Source organism: Ctenopharyngodon idella, chromosome 23, assembly GCF_019924925.1.
Source record: "Ctenopharyngodon idella isolate HZGC_01 chromosome 23, HZGC01, whole genome shotgun sequence".
NCBI classification, from domain to species: domain Eukaryota; kingdom Metazoa; phylum Chordata; class Actinopteri; order Cypriniformes; family Xenocyprididae; genus Ctenopharyngodon; species Ctenopharyngodon idella.
Window position 1 is genome coordinate 12,210,553 of NC_067242.1, and position 19,041 is coordinate 12,229,593.

Sequence of the window (19,041 nt, forward strand, 5' to 3'; positions counted from 1 at the left end):
GTCAACCAATTACACTCCGCCTCCAGGATCCCAGGTGCGCCTGTTTTGTCTGAATAACCAGTAATAAGTTAGATTTGATCTAACTGTGTGTGTACATTATTACTCACTGCTTTCAGGGTCAGGTCGCACTGAAACACAAGCTCTCGTATCTGAGTAAGAATCTCGCTCTTGGTGTTGGCCAGGTCCACTCTCTTCACCCCGACATCTGTAATGCAATGCTTGTAATGTTCTTGGGCTTCCTCTGCCTAGAAACAGACACATACAAACACAATTATATTTAGACCAGGATATTTCCTGTTTCTCTCATTTCTGGCCCAAATCATCCTTGTGTCAAAAACAACGGATTATTTACAGCAGACTTGAGGAAACTACTTTTGAAACTAGTTTGCCACGCCAAAAGAGACTAATAAATTATAGTTGTAGTGGTAAACAATAGTTGTAACTCCTTAGCATTTTAGAAAAGTAGTTAGCTATACTAGTTACAAATAAAACATAGCTGCAACAATGAAACTACTTAAGGGTGCGATCTTATTTTATTACATCTAATATTTATAATATAGTTAATCTTTTTAATTATATGACAAACAATTTTTATATCTTATTTTTTTAAAAATCAGAGCTGTTTTTAATGGCACTTAAACAACAAGGCTTTCAAATAAAATGAAAACAAGGTGAAAACATAAAAATACAACTAATAAAGCAAAAAACCTCCTTAATTTATGAATGAATCACAAGTATAGGTAAACGCACAGCTACAAAATAAAAGTCTTAGGAGTGCTCATTTAAATTAATCAGTGAATAATTTTTTGAAGCGGTTCATTTCAATAATGAAGATTTACAAATACGTAACAGTAAAGTGTGCAATATAGTAGTCGAAAAGACTTAATTATTGCAAAATGGATGGATAAAGCAACGGTTGTGTTAAGACCTTCTGCAGAGCCTCCTCCTCTAGTTTGCGTCTCTTCTCCAGCTGTTTTCCTGTTGCGATCTGTTCCTCCTCCACTCGATTGGTTGAGCAGCGGGCTTTCTCGTACTCTTCCTGCCTCTGAGCCTGCAGGAGCCGGGCCTTCTTCAGCGCACTGTCTGCTTCATGCTGAAAATACAAAATTTAAACACATTCATATGATTAGCCAATCATAACAGAAGTCGTTTAAATGGAGACATCTTAAAGGTACAGTAACAAGTCATTTTACCATAATGTGACATACTCCAGAGTGATATAATCCATCGGCGGAAACCTCTTATCGTATTTCGTCTTTTTTTTTTTCTTTTCGTAAATCATTAATATTGGTCACATGTGTTTGTGGGTTTTGCAAATATTTAACCAATGAAAAGTATTAAAAAGAACATATACATTTATATATAGTGTGCTCATCTTTAATATGTTGCAAAAACGTTATCAGTCAAAACAAATAATAAAAGTGGACTAATAATAATAATAATAATAAAAAGTTGAAAAAAAAGAATACTGGCCCTTCAAAAATCATACATTGGGAAAAAATACCAAATAAACACCATAAAAGAGGCATTTCTCATAATAAAGTCAAACACATTTCAGCACATATGCACATCCATTACACAACACATTTATATAATAGTCAAATCACACAAATACGCTCTAAAGGAAGTACATTCTTGATGCCCATACAGAGGCACTAGAAGAACACAGACAACCGCACTTGAGAGTGCAGCAGTGCATAAGCACTACCTTAAACTTTCTTTGTTCTCTTTTCGGCAGTAATAAGTCATGCTAAGGTGCTAAACAGCCACTTACAAAAATACCTCACACAAAGACATGTCTGTGCACCAACAGAATGAAGTTGCTGCAATTGAATCTGATGTAATTAGTGTTAACACAGAGCCTCTATTAGATCAGCAGAGGAATTTGAACAGCAAACAGGCTGACAGCTGAGCCAACTCGGTTTTCAGAAGAGACCTCATAGTGAGCAACGTATTTCGCAAATACTGCTTTTGATTGATTTGCCTGCAAATCTACCCACCATTTTCTTCTGCTCTCTCTGCCATTGTTCCTTCACCTCCTTCCTCAACTTATCGAGCTCATTTTTTCGAGCTTGCAGAGGCTAAAAAAGGACATACACTTTTAAAAATGTAGTACATTTCCAATTAATCAGTTACACAATGAGAGCATAAGATCAAAATCAGAAAGGGAATAGTAGTTGTACCTGCATGAATTTGTTGGACTGTAGAGCAGCTGTGGTTTGCATGATCAAATGGCTGTATTCAATATCATTCTTGAAAGCAGAGATGTAAATATCCCGGAATGGCATGTGTTCCTGGAATAGATCACAAGGGATTGAACAAACTGATAAAAAGCTTTGATAGCACCATTGTTTATTCAGCAAAGATTTTTTATAGTCTAAGAATGGAAATGTGTAGGTTTTTGTATTGTACTGTTATGAAGTGCATATCATAGCAGAAATATTGACCTGTTGAGACGCCAGCGCCTTTGCAGATTCAGCCATCTTGGCGTAGCTCTTTGCACACTCAATGTCTGGGAATAAAAGCGAAGGATATGATTAAGATGGAGTCTCGGTTTGTCAGTGCAATTATACAGTCATCCAACTAACTAAAATATTTTATTTTGGATAAATGGATATATATTTAAAGTGTCTGAATAATTTTTGGTTCCAAATTTTTTATCAGTTTTACTGGTAGTCCACTGTATGAAGAATTTTTGGGTATAATGTCACAGTTTACTTTATTTTGCAATCCTCACTAAATGAACTATAGTGTCCTGCACCCACTAGTAAAAATATATCAAAAATATAAAAAATGTCTGAATAATTTTTGGTTTGACTGTGTATGTATATATATATTATATATATGTCCACATATTAGAATGATTTCTGAAGGATCATGTGACCCTGAAGACTGAAGTAATGATGCTAAAAATTCAGCTTTGCATCAGGATTTTTAAAAAATATATTAACATAGAAACAGTTATTTTAAATGGTAATAATATTTCACATTATTACTGTTTTTTGTGTTTTTTGTTTTTTTTTTGCAGTCTTGGTGAGCTGCAAAAAAAATCTTACAGATTCTAAACATTTGAATGGTAGTGTGTCGTTTGAATTATATTATCATGACCATTGCACGTCACATATAATTGTATAATCAAAGCTACAAATTGTGACATTAAACATTTCTCATTCTCGTTTTGCAAACCCTGCATATTAACTTAGCATTCTGCTTGCTGATTAACCTGATTGCGTAGCTTATACTCTACTCAAATATTCAATTATACATATTTTCATCTGAACACACATCATTTGACCACTAAAGCTGAAGACAAAACATGACTGTAACTTGATTGCAACCCCCTCATCTACTAATGATAAAGATAGAGATATCTAGATGTTCTACTCACCCATATTAAGACGTTTGTCCACCCAGGCCAGGAGTTCCTTGGTGTATTTCGACCAGGCTTTGGCATAGAGCAGGGCGGACTCCACCCCGCTGTCACTCCGGAGCAAAGCTCCATCCATCTCCTCCACCCGCGCAGGCGGAGAGGGACCTGCGAAGAGGACAGACACACAGTCAAACAAATCCGTGAGGGTGAGCAGCAGAGGCTGGCGCATGGATCCCAGCAAGCCCACCCCAGACATAGGTGTTTTTACACCAGGGGCAGGGTGTTTGCGTATGTGTGTGTGTAGGAGTTACAGATGGAAAGTGCTTACTGACCTTGGGGCTGTATTAAAGTGGATTGGCACTAAGCAGCCCTGCTAGGATTTAAAGTGACAGCGAATGTGTGACCCGAGAGAGACTTTATTCATACATGCTGAGAATGATCAGTAAAATCTGATCTGAGAACAGAGAGCTGTTCGATATGTTTGTGTCTACGTGGGGGTGATCCGTGCTGCTAAATTCAAACCTTTGCAACTGTCATTTTATTTCTGTTATGTGACATATTTCCAAATGAAATTGTTAAAAAAAAACAGTTCAACAGTTACCAACGGGTTGAAGGTCCAAATTGCAGTTTCAATGCAGCTTCAAAGGGCTCTACATGATCCCAGATGAGGAATAAGGGTCTTATCTAGTGAAATGATCTGTCATTTTCAAAAAAAAAAAAATTATATATTTTTTAACCACAAATGCTCATCTTGCACTGCTCTGCTATGTGCCACACATTATGTAATCATGTTGGAAAGGTCACGCGTGACGTAGGCGGAAGTACCGAGCAAGTGTTAACAAAGCGAATGCGCAAAGTCAAAAGTCAAACAGCCTTTACAAAAAAAAGGTAAAACAACGATGCCGGATGATTGTGAAGTTGGAGGAGAAAATGAGATGAGTTTTTCGCCCTACTGCCTACATCACGTGTGACCTTTCCAACGTGATTAAGTAATGCATGGCACATCCCAGAGCTAGTGAAAGACGAGCATTTGTGGTTAAAAAGTATCCAATTTTTCTTTTTTTCGAAAAGGACTGATCGTTTCACTAGATAAGACCCTTATTCCTCGGCTGGGATCATGTAGAGTCCTTTGAAGCTGTATTTAAACTCAGTTTGGACCTTCAACCCACGTAACTGTTGAAGTCCCTTATATGGAGAAAAATCCTGGAATGTTTTCCTCAAAAACCTTAATTTCTTTTCAACTGAAGAAAGAAAAACAAACATCTTGGACGACATGGGGGTGAGTAAATTATCAGGAAATTTTAATTCTGAAGTGAACTAATCCTTTAAAAGATATCATTAAAGCATATTCATAAATTTATAAATTCATTTATAAATTCTTGATGAGACAATGGATTGACTCTCACCTGGAGGGTCATCTTTTTCCGGTCCACATCCTCCGGACTCCACCGTCAGGTTTTCAAAAGACTGAAATAAAAGACACAGAATGAACAAACAATCCAATACAGAAAAGGAAACATGTTTTATCTTCCACATCTGCTTTATCTGAGAGTGCTCAGTCAAATCACAATGCCAAAGTGTCACTGGCTTTTTCCATGAGATATATCACGGGGGTGGTCCAAACAGGAAGAGCCCTCTTCTCCAAAACAGACCTTGTTTCTATTTTTCTTTACTGAGCTTTGCACTCTCTGACCCCCACCTCTAAAAGCACAGAAAGCATCCGTATCCTTCAGCCTTTGACATGACATACAGCCACCTGTTAAATCGGAGTGCTTTAAAGTGTATAATGAGGAGTGGAAAGCGGGAAATCTCACCCTGCTCCTGCGGGCCTGAGGAAGCCCCGAGGCTGAGCCATTCTCTACATCTCCCATAAGGAAGTCAGACACTCTGAGGAAGACAAGACAAAAACAAACTCAGCATTAAAACAACACACACATAAACGTACATGCACAGCAGGACTATATAGCTTTGTTCCAAAAATCTAGTGAGACAGCTTGCTACCTTCTACATAGGTAGCTGCATCCAAAGAAGGCATCCTAGCAGTCATGGAACCTCATAAGTGACTGATTTGGAACGCTAAACTACTTTTAACCTGAGCGTAATGCGCAAGACACTGCAAAAGATGCAAAACCCAAGTGTGACAGTGAAACACATTCTTCTCACGCATGTTTACATAGAAAAACAATGGAAAAACAGTGCAGTGGAATGCAAAAAAACATTCTGTGTGTACAGCCCCCTTAGACAGTAGTGGTGTCAAAAGTACTGACCGTGTCGGTACTGAAATTTTAGAAATGTGACGCTTTGAGCGCTGTTGAGCGGATTCGTAAACCCCTCTGATTGGCCATTGTGTTCAGGCGCTCATCAGATATGTCTGTGATTGGCTACGATGATCAACGCTTCAAAAACATGTTGTAAACAGACATCAATGAGCGCTTACACAGATACACACGAGAGCGTTGGAAAGCAGCCGACTGCTTCGCTGATAGACGCCTGCTTTCAAACGCACCCGCTTTCAAAACACTTTTAAATTCAAACACTTCTGTGTGCTTTCAAACGCTCCTGTGCGTTGATCATTGTAACCAATCACAGACATATCTGATGAGCATGTGAACACAATGGCCAATCAGAGGGGTTTATGAATCCGCTCAACAGCACTCAAAGCGTCACATTTTTAAAATTTCAGTACCAACTTGGTATCGCGGTCGGTGCTTTTGACAACACTATTAGATAGTATTGTAACCATCACAAAACCTCATATGTGACCAATTTGGAGTGGTCTACATAGGCAGCAACTCAAAAAACGATATAAATAAAAATGGCACAGGAGACTTGCCTTAATTCCAATAGTTTGTTGTTAGCATGTTGCTAAGCTAACACTGTAATGCTCTTTTAAGTAAGCAATAAGGTATGAGAGGCTGTGCTGTATCGTGAATAATTCACGGCTGAAGGACGTTATTAGGCATGACGCAAAGCGGAGTGCCTGCAACCCCTTCAGCCGTGACTTAGTCACGACAGAGCACTAGCCTCGTGTACCTTATTGCTTTTATAAAACGGTTACCACACAATACAAATATTAAAACCAGAAATATGTATCAATGCAACTTTCATGAAGTAAACGTTTTCTAAAAGCTTCCTTCCGCTGGAAAAAATAGTCCCTGACCGTGAACAGCAACAGACATTTTCACGACATTAGATGGCAGCAAAGACTGTCTTTATGAGTGTGTCAGTCAGTAACGAAGACTTTTACATTGAAAAGACTGAATTGTTGTGAACACGGAACAAGACGCAACTGACAAATGCTTTGAATAGCGCTGTCAGTCACGGGAAAACCTTTTAAATGTTAAAAGGACAAGATAATACATCAGACATTTAAACAGATTTTTTATTATGAACATAGAACTGACCTGAAGGAAAATCTGAATGCAAGTAATAAACTCGCTCACTCAATCTTTTTCTCACAATACTCTTCTACATAATACAGTAAGCTTCAATGAACAATATCAATTGAGAACATACAGTTTACATTGCTAAGAGTGGTTGCTAAGGGTGTTGTGTAGTGATACACAGAACCGTTGGGTGAAGCGATCATAGCCGTGTTTTATCGTAAATAAAACACAGCTACTGACCAATCAGAATCAAGGACAGGAACTAACCGTTTTATAAGCATAAAAATACATACCACACACAAATATGCTATACAATAATAATCCATTTTTTATCAACCTGTTTCCGAAATTGCATACTCTCCGAGTTGGTACTACTTTTGAATAAGTGATTACTTTACAAAGTATGTTATACATACCATGAATGTGTGTAGTATGAATGTAATCCATAAATACTACATTCGTCATGTTGTTATTATCACATGACTGGTCAGTTGTGTCACTTCGCTGCCTTTCACAGTTCATCTCCGGTGGCCTCATGGGATAGTAAAGTGTCCACTGGATGCACACATCAGAATCTCACCAGAAGTAATCAACTGGGTACTCTTCGCCCACTGTTTTATGAATACTGTGAGTTCAGACATACTACTCTTTTCACATACTGTTTTTTACCCATTATATAGTAGGGAAGTATGCATATGTGGATGCAGCCATTGCCTTCTATTCAAACGATGCAATGCTTTCTTGGAATCTTTCTAAAACAATATATCTTAGGAGGTAGACAGACAGTATAATTAAGTTGCCTTTTCTAACAGCTTTTGTCTACGATGCCTTAAAATGCTAAAGTTCAGTTCACTAGGTTTAGGAACAAAGCCAATGACTCATGCACACTTCTGACGTTAAAAATAACAAGCAACACCTAAACCACAGAGTCGGTGTTATCTTATAAAACAGACATGAGCTGAACACACATTCAGCTTGCTGACTCAGGGAGGTCACTATCCTCTGTGCAGATGTTTTTTTTTATGACCAATCAGATAATGTTTCATGACAAAGCAATGAATTTACAGTAACATATAATGAAGCAACTGTACTGCACTTACACATTGCCAAACGTGAAGGCCAATGTATCTATGGAAGTGTAGATCTCGGAAAAGAGCGTCTGCTTATTGTCTTCATTCACTTCCTTGAAGTTCACACCTGTTTGATAACAAAAGATAAGAAAAAAATGTTTGATATGAAAATATTAAAATACTTTATCTTGATTATTACATGGATACTAAAGTAAATGAATAAATAAATATGCGTACATTCATTAATATATAATTTAAATCACATTATATATAAATGTATTTTTTGTTTTTTAATGTTTATCAAAGATTCTGCTATAATAATATAAACAGAATTAATAACATGTATTATTTAACACTTAAACAATTATTAGATAAACAGATTTAGTGTCCATCAACTCTTCCAGTCACTACATAAAAATATATGATGCTAAAATCAAATTGTACTCTAAGACTGGGAGTAAAATTATGGCTCAGTCTGTAATCTAGAGAAAACTTTATTTCCTGAGTCTAAACACTGGTAAACACTGGACTGGTAAAGACAGGGAGGAACTAAACAGCAGTGTAAATAAGCTACAATCAGCTCCAATAATAAACACTGTGAAAATAAACAAGTGGCAGACCTTGCCAAAACCACTGACGCCATTCCTATTTCAACACCCTCCCCCCACGATTCCAAATCCACCCCAACACACCCTCCAAAAAGGAGGAGAACAAAGATTTATGAAGAGAAAGAAGGCCAATGGATGTCCAGGTACTCCATTCCAACAGATTTCACCTGTTATATAACAAGTTTGCCTTTCTATCTGGTCACCACCGGTTTAAACTCAACTAACTAACCCGTAAAACATTACAGTCTCAGTTTAGCTTTCCGGTGCCATTCAACTGAGAACAAGAAGCTTTAAGAACTCTTGAAAGCCCTCAAAAATCATAGCGTGACTAGCAAATGAAGAAACTGTCTTCAAGGCTCAAAGCAAACACTTACCGACCACTACACTTCCCATCCAGTTAGCGCACACCAAACCGCCAGGAAAAGACAAGATTGAATAGTTTCCAGGAAACTTTTTAGGGTCTTCCAACCAAAATTCTCCAACAACCTTTGCTTGAAGACACTCCTGGTCTGAATGAACAAAAGCAGTTAGGCTGCTCTTCTTGACATTTGAGATATTCCCGAAACGTTTTTAGATTCTGAAGCGGACCAGAAGCTCCTTCTACCGCCGTTTACGAAGTTCTGTCTGGTCCTCACGTCCCCTCGTCCCTACACATACCCCTCCCCAACAGGACATCCTGAAGCTCACAAGAACACAATGGCAGCCCTCACCGTCCACACACAATCCAAATGTGGAAGTTACATCATCAAGCAAAAATGGCATTGTTTTTACGCGTTTTTCCCCCTTCTCTCTGGGAAATCAGGCACCAGTGAGGCTTGCTAATCAATTTCACCTCTAAATCTAGAGGGAGGAACTGATAAAACATGGATGAGACCAAACATTGAGCCCCCGGAGACCCAGTTTGGATGTTTCCCACAGAAGATACCAGACTTATCTGTTCAGATAAGGATGACACTGACACGTCCTCACATTAGAGGTGGTTAAAATGCAGTCCTAACTGGGTGTGAAGAAGAATTTGATGGATTTGTCTCCATAAGCTCTGGGAATTTGGAGAGCAGCACTTAGTCAAAAGGTCTCGAGTCCATCAGATGAAGGGGGTTTGGAGCGTCCCTGAGGGATGTAGGTGATGAGAGGTAAAGAGGCACAGGGCTGATGGGAACAAACACACCCCCTTTTTGTTGGCAGCCCATGAGAGACGCCGTACCACAGAGAAACTTCAATTACTTTTGAAACCCAATCCGTGCAAGAACGTTGCATGAGAAAGCCTCAAAGTTCTTGCATAACAGCAATGCAGGACGAAAAAAGGAAGGTAAAAAACCTCCTTGTGGCTCTCGTTCAAGAAAACAAGCCTTATTTTTATTTTCTCAGAACAGGACGGTACGCTGAGTGCTAAAATCATCAAGGACACGTCGCACGAGGTTTGTCAACATCAGCACATATCTTCCCATCAGGATATTCGGCTTTTGGGGAGTTTATATTGCGATGTTCACATAACATTCTGGACCGCAGTCCTCCCTAGAGCCTCTATGAAGGTTTGCCTAAACTCCTGCTGGTCCCTATCTCATCCTGAGGCCCAGCCAGGAGGGTCAGTGTCACATTTCTGCAGCGGACGCATGTGCCGAGCCGAACATGAGAGATTCAGCCCAGTTCAAACTCCACAGCGGAGTTCTTATCATGCTTGGAGCTCCCCGATCCGGATATTCAACTTTCTCTTATTCTAATCTCCGAGCCATAGAGCTAGAACACTGATTATTCAAGTGTCACATTACAAAGGATTCAGTGTGTGTGTGTGTGTGTGTGTGTGTGTGTGTGTGTATCTGAGAGAGAGAGAGATTGGAAAGAGGTGGCAAAATAAGAAGCATCCCTCTAGTGGTGGCAGCTGGAATTGCACAGATTTACCTTCAGAAACTTGCTATTATTAACAAATGCTAAAAAAAAAAAAAAAAAAAAAAAAAAATCGAAAAGTGAAATCATTAATATTCAAACGTTTTCATACAGAATGTTTAAACATTCTGTATGAACATTTAAACATACAATATCAAAATGTAATATTCACAGCATCTCAAATGTAAATGCTTTTATGTATGTCCAACAGAGATGCACACATTTATTTGAATCCTCTGACAGAATTTTCCAGAGCATTTTCACAAATTTATCAGTGAATTATGGAAAAACTTTATCAGAGAAATATTAAGACTCACAAAGACTGTGCAGAAAAGTGCAGAATATTTATTTATTTAAATATTCTTTATTTACTTTTTATATATATAAATAAATGTATAGAATACATTTATTTTTTATCTTATTTTTGTATAATTTATCTTCATTTATTTATAGAATATTTCTGATTCTGATCAATTAAATCCATAATTTCATTTATAAAATATTTTTATAACATATATTAATTCACCTAATGTATTATAATTACAATAAATCTAAATTAAATTAATAACATCTAAATAAATCTATGAATTTGATGTTCTGATATTGATATTACATCAAAGGATTCCTATACATTCATAAGTATCCAAACTTTAAGATTTTTAGATGCTGTCACTACATTTTGAGTTTATATACATATATACAAAAATGCATGTATGTTAGAACCACAATTTTCACATACTAAAGACTCAAAAAACAGATTTACGTTAAATAAATTTGATTACACAGAGAAAACTGAATAGCTGCACAGAAAGAGGAAACCAAAAGGCATGCATAACAACATAACTGTTTAGAAAGAGGAAACTAAAAGGTTTGGAAATGTGTTTATACAAAAACATCACATGGCCCGCTATGAGATCAACTGTCAAAACAAAGCTAGGCATTTAGCTTCAGTTCCCAATAACAGTGCAAGTAAAGTGACCACATAATAAACCAAGACCCACCATTTACCCCTGCTTCTGTTTATGTTAACAAGCGAGAACCAGCAGACATTTCAGCACTGAAAATCTTGACATCACTGACACACTACAAGTTACATATCAGAAAATGTGGTTAAATTAATCTGTCTATGAAATTAACACTGACGCACATATATCCTAAAAACTATATGCACACTTAGGCAGCACTTAAAATTGATTGATTTAGATAACAAAATATCAAACTAAGTGGTTTCTAAGACATCACAAGCAAAACACTCACGAAAAGAAGTTTGTTAGATGCTATGCAGATACAGAGATTCTTGTCCACAAGCCAAGTGAAGCATCGCCATGCATGGAGATGCTAATCTCCCACCGAGGAACCGAGTGAAACAGGATTTCTCTACTCTGACAAGGACATTGTACTGCGAGCAAGCGTTTGCCCCCACACATACGTGCACTCACACAAACACACTTGTAGACATGCATTGTTCTGCTTTTCCAATGTCAGCCCTGTGAGAAGCTTGAGGAACAAAGATGTCTCTTTTTGAGGGATTTGATTTCCGCATGCATCTCACAGAGCTTTGAATAGACTGGTAATCCTGCTGGAAAATCATCTCTGGCAATTTTGGGTTTATCGTTACTAGTGACATGAGACAATTTAGAGTGATCCAGAGTGGGAGGCCTGTGAGAGAGTTTGAGGAACAAGATATCAAGTGAATGAGTGTTTCTCCCTCATTTTTCTACAATGTGTAATATTAAAGTCGAAGGAGGCGAGTGAGACAACTCTTTACCTTTGACCTTTGCGATTAGGGTCCCTGCTGCGCTGAGGATTTCCACTGAATTCAGAGAGTGGTGTTTGGAAATCACAGATTTTAACACACGCAACAGCTCTCCCAGACGCTCGTGAACAACCTGGTGCAGACAGTCCTGATGATCTGAAACACATATACAGAAGCATTACAGTCATGAAAAAAAAAAAATCATACATTTTTTCATTTTCTGAAAAGGGTCATTGACATGACATGCATATTTTTGCGTCCAACTGCATTATTTCCTTTTAAAATAATTTGATAAGTTCATGACATATATCACTTTATTCTATAAAACCTATTTAGTTTGAATTCATTTTTAGTACATTTAAAAAAATGCATATTATTTTATGTTATCTTAAACCCCTAAAATGTCAGGTGGTGCAACTGTCTGAACAAATGAACAGATGAGAAACCTGTTTAAAATGGTGTCTTAATGATAAAAAAATTAAAAACAAAATACTATGGCATCATTTTAGGTTTGAAACCTTTCATATAAACAATTGTTTTTATAAATATCAGTAGTTTTAAAGCTGTTTAGATAATTGAAAAACATTTGTCCAGCAATTTGTATATACTCAAATGTCAGGGTGGCACAACTGCAAACATGGCTCTTTTATTATGAATTGACAAGGACCCCAACTGATCCTTGTGGAAGAGTAAAAAGGTTTGTAGATCTCTTTCAAATACTGGTAAAAACTGATAATTTTAGAATGGGTAGGTTAGTTCACTTTCCATGTCAGGTGGTACAACTACAGTATATTCATATAACTATTTGGTTGTACCGCATGACATAACAGTCAAAAAATAAATAAATAAAAAGAATTTGAACACTTTGAATGTTATTTAACAACTGAAACTTGTTTAAACACATTTCTGCAAAAACTAAAAAATATGCATTACATCAGTTTTGAAAAAAAATTTAAAAGCACCTTTTTTGAAGCTTTATTTGTCAATGACCCAAAAACAATTGAAAACATGAGTGGTTACGAGGGAGTTGCTAGGTGGTTGCTAGGGTGTTGCTAGAGCATTGCTAAGTGGTTGCTTACTGGCCCAAGTCAAAAGATCCCATCCTATCCATGTTATAATTCACTGGGCAAAAACCATGAGTTTTATCAATTAGAAACATCATAGACCTTAGATGCCATACTGAGTTTAACAGAAGAAAACGAGGCTGTGAGGGATAGACTTACAGTCTTTGCAATGGCTTGCACTGTATAAAGGTCCTAGATCACATAATTTTCACAAATTAACTTTGAAAACCATTTGTGGAGTTTTTGTCTACTCAAACTTTTTTCAGAAAGACGTTTCATCAGCTGAACAATCAGTGTGTTGTTAAACAATACATCCATTGAACAAACTGTACTTCTATCCATCACAGCCTTTTTCCTGTCAAAAATTAAATATGGCGCTACCCTGACTAAGGTCTATTCTCTTCAGTTAGTTGCATGATTCCCTCATGTCTGGAACACAATAGTGGAGCCAGACAATTACGCACCATAGTTTTATACTTAGAGCTAGGTCTTCGTTCAAATCCATAACTTTAAATATGAGCAATACAAAGTTATGTCATGAAACTCTAGATGGCGCAGGCTGATAGGTCAATCTGCTTGTAATCACGTCATTCTCTATAGGGCACAGCTGATTGGTTACTGCTGTATCGGTAGCCAATGATCTCGCCTGCTCAATTTTGAAATACTTGGTCAGCATTTGCTATAGAATTTGCAGCGTTCTTTCAGAAACCCGCCACCTCCCCTAGCTCCACCTGTATAGATTTGCTACAGGTAAATCTTGTGTGCTATTTTGTACAGCAGCAGCATGACTTAAGGCTCGTTCACACCAAGAACGATAACGTTCTGTTTATTGTAAGCTCACGCACTGCAGTTTTAACATGTCTACAACATGTTTTTGCTGTTCTTGTTGCATTTACACTGTTTTAACCAGCAGATGTCCTCAGCATGCAATGTTTCGAGTGAATAGCTAGTGTAATCGATCTAATCTAACAGTGAATTTACCTGACGAAGTCAATATAGTGGAATAAAAACAACGGCTAGTCTTTTTCACTGCAACTTCAAAGGAAGCATGTTGTCGAAAGTAGCGCTGGATACCTGAGGTAATTTTATGTTACGCTGTTCGCTAGACTGGCATAATGATCTCATTGTTAATACTTCTCACCGTTAATACTTCTCACCATTTATTCCAAGGGTATACTATGACTGGTTGTTTTCCGTATATCAATTTTCTTTAAAATATCCATGAATGGGGTTTGACTAGTCAAAGAGTGCCGGCTTTTTCTGGAACTCGGCAATTAACTTTTTAATGCGCGAGCCCATAAATTAGAATGGATTCTGATTGGCTGTCAGTGTTTTATTGTTCAACAGCTGGAAAAAAATCATTCTGAAAGTGATCCCAGCAATATTGTTTCTCTATATCATTATCGTTATAGTGGACAGTGCTATTCTTTTATATTTAGAACGATTTTTAAAACTAAATCTTTATTGTTATCTTTATAATTATCGTTCTTGGTGTGAACGGGCCTTTACTTGCTCACAGCAGCATGTCGTGTATGTATTGGCAGTAGCAAGTACAGTACTTGCAAGCATATCAACATTGTCATATCCATTACCATGCCAAACCCTCAGAGAGTTGTCATGACAGAAATAATAATAGTGATGCTTGTTTTAGCAAACAAAACATCACTAATAATAGCAAAATAAAATGTTCTGAAAGGACACACAAGACAAACAAATACAAGTGCAAATATCAGAAATCTAAGTTCAACTTAGGTAATACAATCGTATTCATGTGTTATTTTGACACCTGATTCCAATTAATACGTCTTCAAACACTTAACATACACTTGACGGAGGAAGAGCTTACACTTATTCTGAATTAATCTTTTGTTTAGATTAGGAACCTGCAGTCTGCAACAGCACAATGGCATGAACCTGTCTGATCACTACATCTACTTTCTCAAATCTCATTTCCTGAGATAACCATTTCTGAAACACATTTGCTTTCATTATGCAATTTCGACATACTGTCTGGTCAGTCCAAGCACACACTGCGCAACCCAACAAGAGTGCCGACTTTCCAGACACATTCAAACTGAACTTCCCAAATGGGGCCTACAGCTTCTTTTGACATGTTTCCCCCTAGATTCGCACTAGCACACAAACACATACCCACACACTCGCTTACCCATAAACACATTCAGGGGCACCATGTTCAGTCGCACCCTCTCCCAGCTATCAAAGCCACATTTGTGCTGACAGTGGCCTCTGGATTACCCGGCATATGGAAAAGGGGATCAGGGAGACTTTACCCCCTCTACCCTCTTTTTTCACTCCATCTCTTTTCCGAAAAGCAACAAAAAGAGCCTGCGGTGGAACTAATGCTGCCGTGGATGGTGACTACCATGGAAATGACTGCTGCTCTCTGGCCTTAGAACGGCTAGCGCAGTCTGACCACATTACAGTTACACAAGGGAAGTTATAGGAAAACAATTTTATCATTTGGCTATAAATTAGCGATGCAACGATATTGAAACACTGGCCTTTATTTTCATGATATGGTCAATAAATGGCCGATAATATAAATCTACACAATTTTTTTAAAGAAAATTACTACATACTAAACTAATATAATTGTTTGTATGCTACAAGTCAATTTAGACATCACAACATGATCATATAAAGTATGAAAGATTAAACAATAAATATTAATATAATAAATAAAAATGAGCATAATGATGTAAATTACAAAAAACTCCTCATGAAACAGTGTTTACTGTGCTTTTCATTTTCTAAATCATGTGTAATATAGAAATCAGTGTGTTCCTCAGTTCCTCATAAATATGAACCTTGAAGGTGATGCACTAAGTAGTGTTAAAAAAAATACCGTCTATATTTTGGTTAATGTGTAAATCCCAGTAGGCTTCCTATGCAGGTGTACCCACATGCCCTGATATGGTGAATGATAACCGGAAGGTCGCAAGTTATAATTATACAAGGAGTGATCCATAAATATCACCACAGTGCCCTTGAGCAGTGATTGGGATTGCTGTAAATGTACTGTATGTTACTTTGAATAAAAAGCTAAATCAGGCCTTTTTAATCTTGGGTTCGTGGGTTTAATAAAATAAAATAAAATAAAATGAAATAAAATAAAATAAAATAAAATAAAATAAAATAAAATAAAATAAAATAAAATAAAATAAAATAAAATAAAAAATAACTGTTAACATTCATTATATAGCTGCCTTTATATTTTAAGAGTCCTTTGCCAGGGGATCATCATTTTTGGGGTCTTTGGCATCAAAATGTTAGAAAACCCCTGTGCTCAATGACTACCCACTGCATGAGTCAATATGCCAAGCTCATAGAATGACATATCTACATTGATGTTCACCCCTGCTGCCCTTACCAGCGTGAACAGCAGGTCTGCCACTGTCCTGTTGCTTAAGCACTCATTTATCTTCATCAAGTGTCATGTAAAATCACTTCCTGATGAGATAACCTGGTGCTCTCTTATGAGAACTGAACCAAGCTTTTGTTTCAAACTTCTGCAGCCAATCTTCACCAGCTCCCCTCCTGTTCGAAAGAGGCCAACCCTGCACTTCTGACCCAGAGACCCCTCGCCATGAGTGCTATTACACATCAGATGAGGTTATTACATGTGGGAGTGTGCAGGATGTATTCCTGTAAGCCTCTACAACTGAATATCTTACTCTTAGCTGTGGGAGAGAGGTTGCTCTAGGTGATTGTGAAGTCACCATGCTTTCCAAGTTAAATCATCTACAGTTCAATAAGTCAATGAGGCCTTGGATAACTCAAGAGGAACAACTCCTATAGAGAGTGTTTTACGTTTTTGTCTGAGGACTTAAAGCAGGCATCTGAAGATATTTTTGGAATACAAGAAGTTTTAATCATGTTGAAATGAATTAGCCACTCAGGAAGTTGCATTGAAATGGCAGAAAGAGGAATTTCATTTATTTAGAAATTTAACACACCAATGCATTCTGAAAAACGAAGTGTTCTTCCACCCACCCATCCATCCATCCAAATTTTCCTCAACAAATTTTGCTTTTCTAGTGAATAATTACAGCTATATGAATTTTAAAGGGTTAGTTCACACAAAAATGAAAATTCTGTCATTAATTACTCACCCTCATGTCGTTCCAAACCCATAAGACCTTTGTTCATCTTTGGAACACAAATCAAGATATTTTTGATAAAATCCGATGGCTCAGTGTGAGGCCTCCATTGCCAGCAAGATAATTAACACTTTCAAATGCCCAGAAAGGTACCAAAGACATATTTAAAACAGTTCATGTGACTACAGTGGTCCAACATTAATGTTATGAAGCAACGAGAATACTTTTTGTGCGCCAAAAAAACAAAATAACGACTTTATTCAACAATATCTAGTGATGGGCGATTTCAAAACACTGCTTCATGAAGCTTCGAAGTTTTAAGAATCTTTTGTTTCAAATCAGTGGTTCAGAGTGTGTATCAAACTGCCAAAGTCACGTGAACCATTGAAATTTCGAAACGTTTCGAAACACTTATGATGTAACGAAGCCTCGTTTACTGAAATCATGTGACTTTGGCAATTTGATACATGCTCTGAACCACTGATTTGAAACAAAAGATTCGTAAAGCTTCGAAGCTTAATGAAGCAGTGTTTTGAAATCGCTCATCACTAGATATTGTTGAATAAAGTCGGTATTTTGGCACACAAAAAGTATTCTCGTCGCTTCATAACATTAAGGTTGAACCACTGCAGTCACATGAACTGTTTTAAATATGTCTTTAGTAGCTTTCTGGGCGTTTGAAAGTGTAAATTAACTTGCTGTCATTGCAGGCCTCACTGAGCCATCAGATTTTATCAAAAATATCTTAATTTGTGTTCTGAAGATGAACGAATGTTACGGGTGTGGAACGACATGAGGGTGAGTAATTAATGACAGAATTTTCATTTTTGGGTGAACTAACCCTTTAATTTGACTTTGTTACATTCAAATTTTAACTGCATTTTTTTGTTTGTTAGCTCAATTCAAATTCATTAAATGAATTACAATGTAAAAGACACTATTAATTAAATTCTGAACTGTGTACAACATATCTAGCGGACTAAGTATAATCTTAATCTAAATTCCTGAAATGTTGCAAATCCCATACAAGTCTGCTAAACCTATACACCCTCCTAAACTAAACTTTTTTCAAAACTTTCGAACAAGATTGTCATGTCAACATTCAAAGTTTGCATCTGAATGGTGTACTACCCTGTTTTGCTCAGAGCATGGCACAAACTCAAGACCTCAGAGTTAAGTATGGGACTAACTAGATGACTAAGTATAATCTTAATCACTACAAAGCTGCAACTGCCATACTATTCTTAAAGTTCTCTGGTATAGCTTAAACTTGCGTTTCATTTGGTAAACATAAGACCAAGAACAATTACTAAGAGAAATTCTCAATCAGTTTGGCAACAATGATCTACGTTACTATCAAGAGAAACAATCTCGTAAATAGAGAACGAGAGCGGACTGGGAGATACACGGAGAAACAGAAGGAGCACAAGAGGATTTCACACCATGATGTGAAGACGCCGAGTATAATAAGCAGGTGGGTCAAAGGTGACCGCCAACGAACCCGAGCCTAAATCTCTTAATTGGTGGGGGTCAAATTAAAATCCCTCTTTTAAAGACATTACATTTTGAATGACAATAACACAAACACAAAGCAAGGCCCCATCCCCACACAGCGTTCCCATTCACATGCACACACGGTCACGCATCCCGAAAGGACGGGGGGGTTCAGTTCTTCCCGCTATGGCTGAACAGAGAGAATAGAGGCCACAAGACCCAGGGCCATCAAACACTTTAAATGGCTCCCTGCTCGTTTGGGCCGATCCTAAAAAACAACCAATTAGC

At 37.4% G+C, this 19,041-nt stretch overlaps 1 protein-coding gene across 1 annotated transcript in view; it reads right to left on the reverse strand.

The window, feature by feature from the left end:
- arhgap29a (Rho GTPase activating protein 29a) overlaps positions 1 to 19,041 on the reverse strand; it is a 47,932-nt gene that overhangs the window by 9,283 nt on the left and 19,608 nt on the right. Inside the window, 10 exon segments of the mRNA XM_051881889.1 lie at positions 108 to 245; positions 929 to 1,093; positions 2,001 to 2,081; positions 2,184 to 2,294; positions 2,448 to 2,512; positions 3,389 to 3,535; positions 4,777 to 4,837; positions 5,185 to 5,257; positions 7,857 to 7,953; positions 12,087 to 12,230. Of these exon segments, the coding sequence (XP_051737849.1) occupies positions 108 to 245; positions 929 to 1,093; positions 2,001 to 2,081; positions 2,184 to 2,294; positions 2,448 to 2,512; positions 3,389 to 3,535; positions 4,777 to 4,837; positions 5,185 to 5,257; positions 7,857 to 7,953; positions 12,087 to 12,230 (1,082 nt within the window).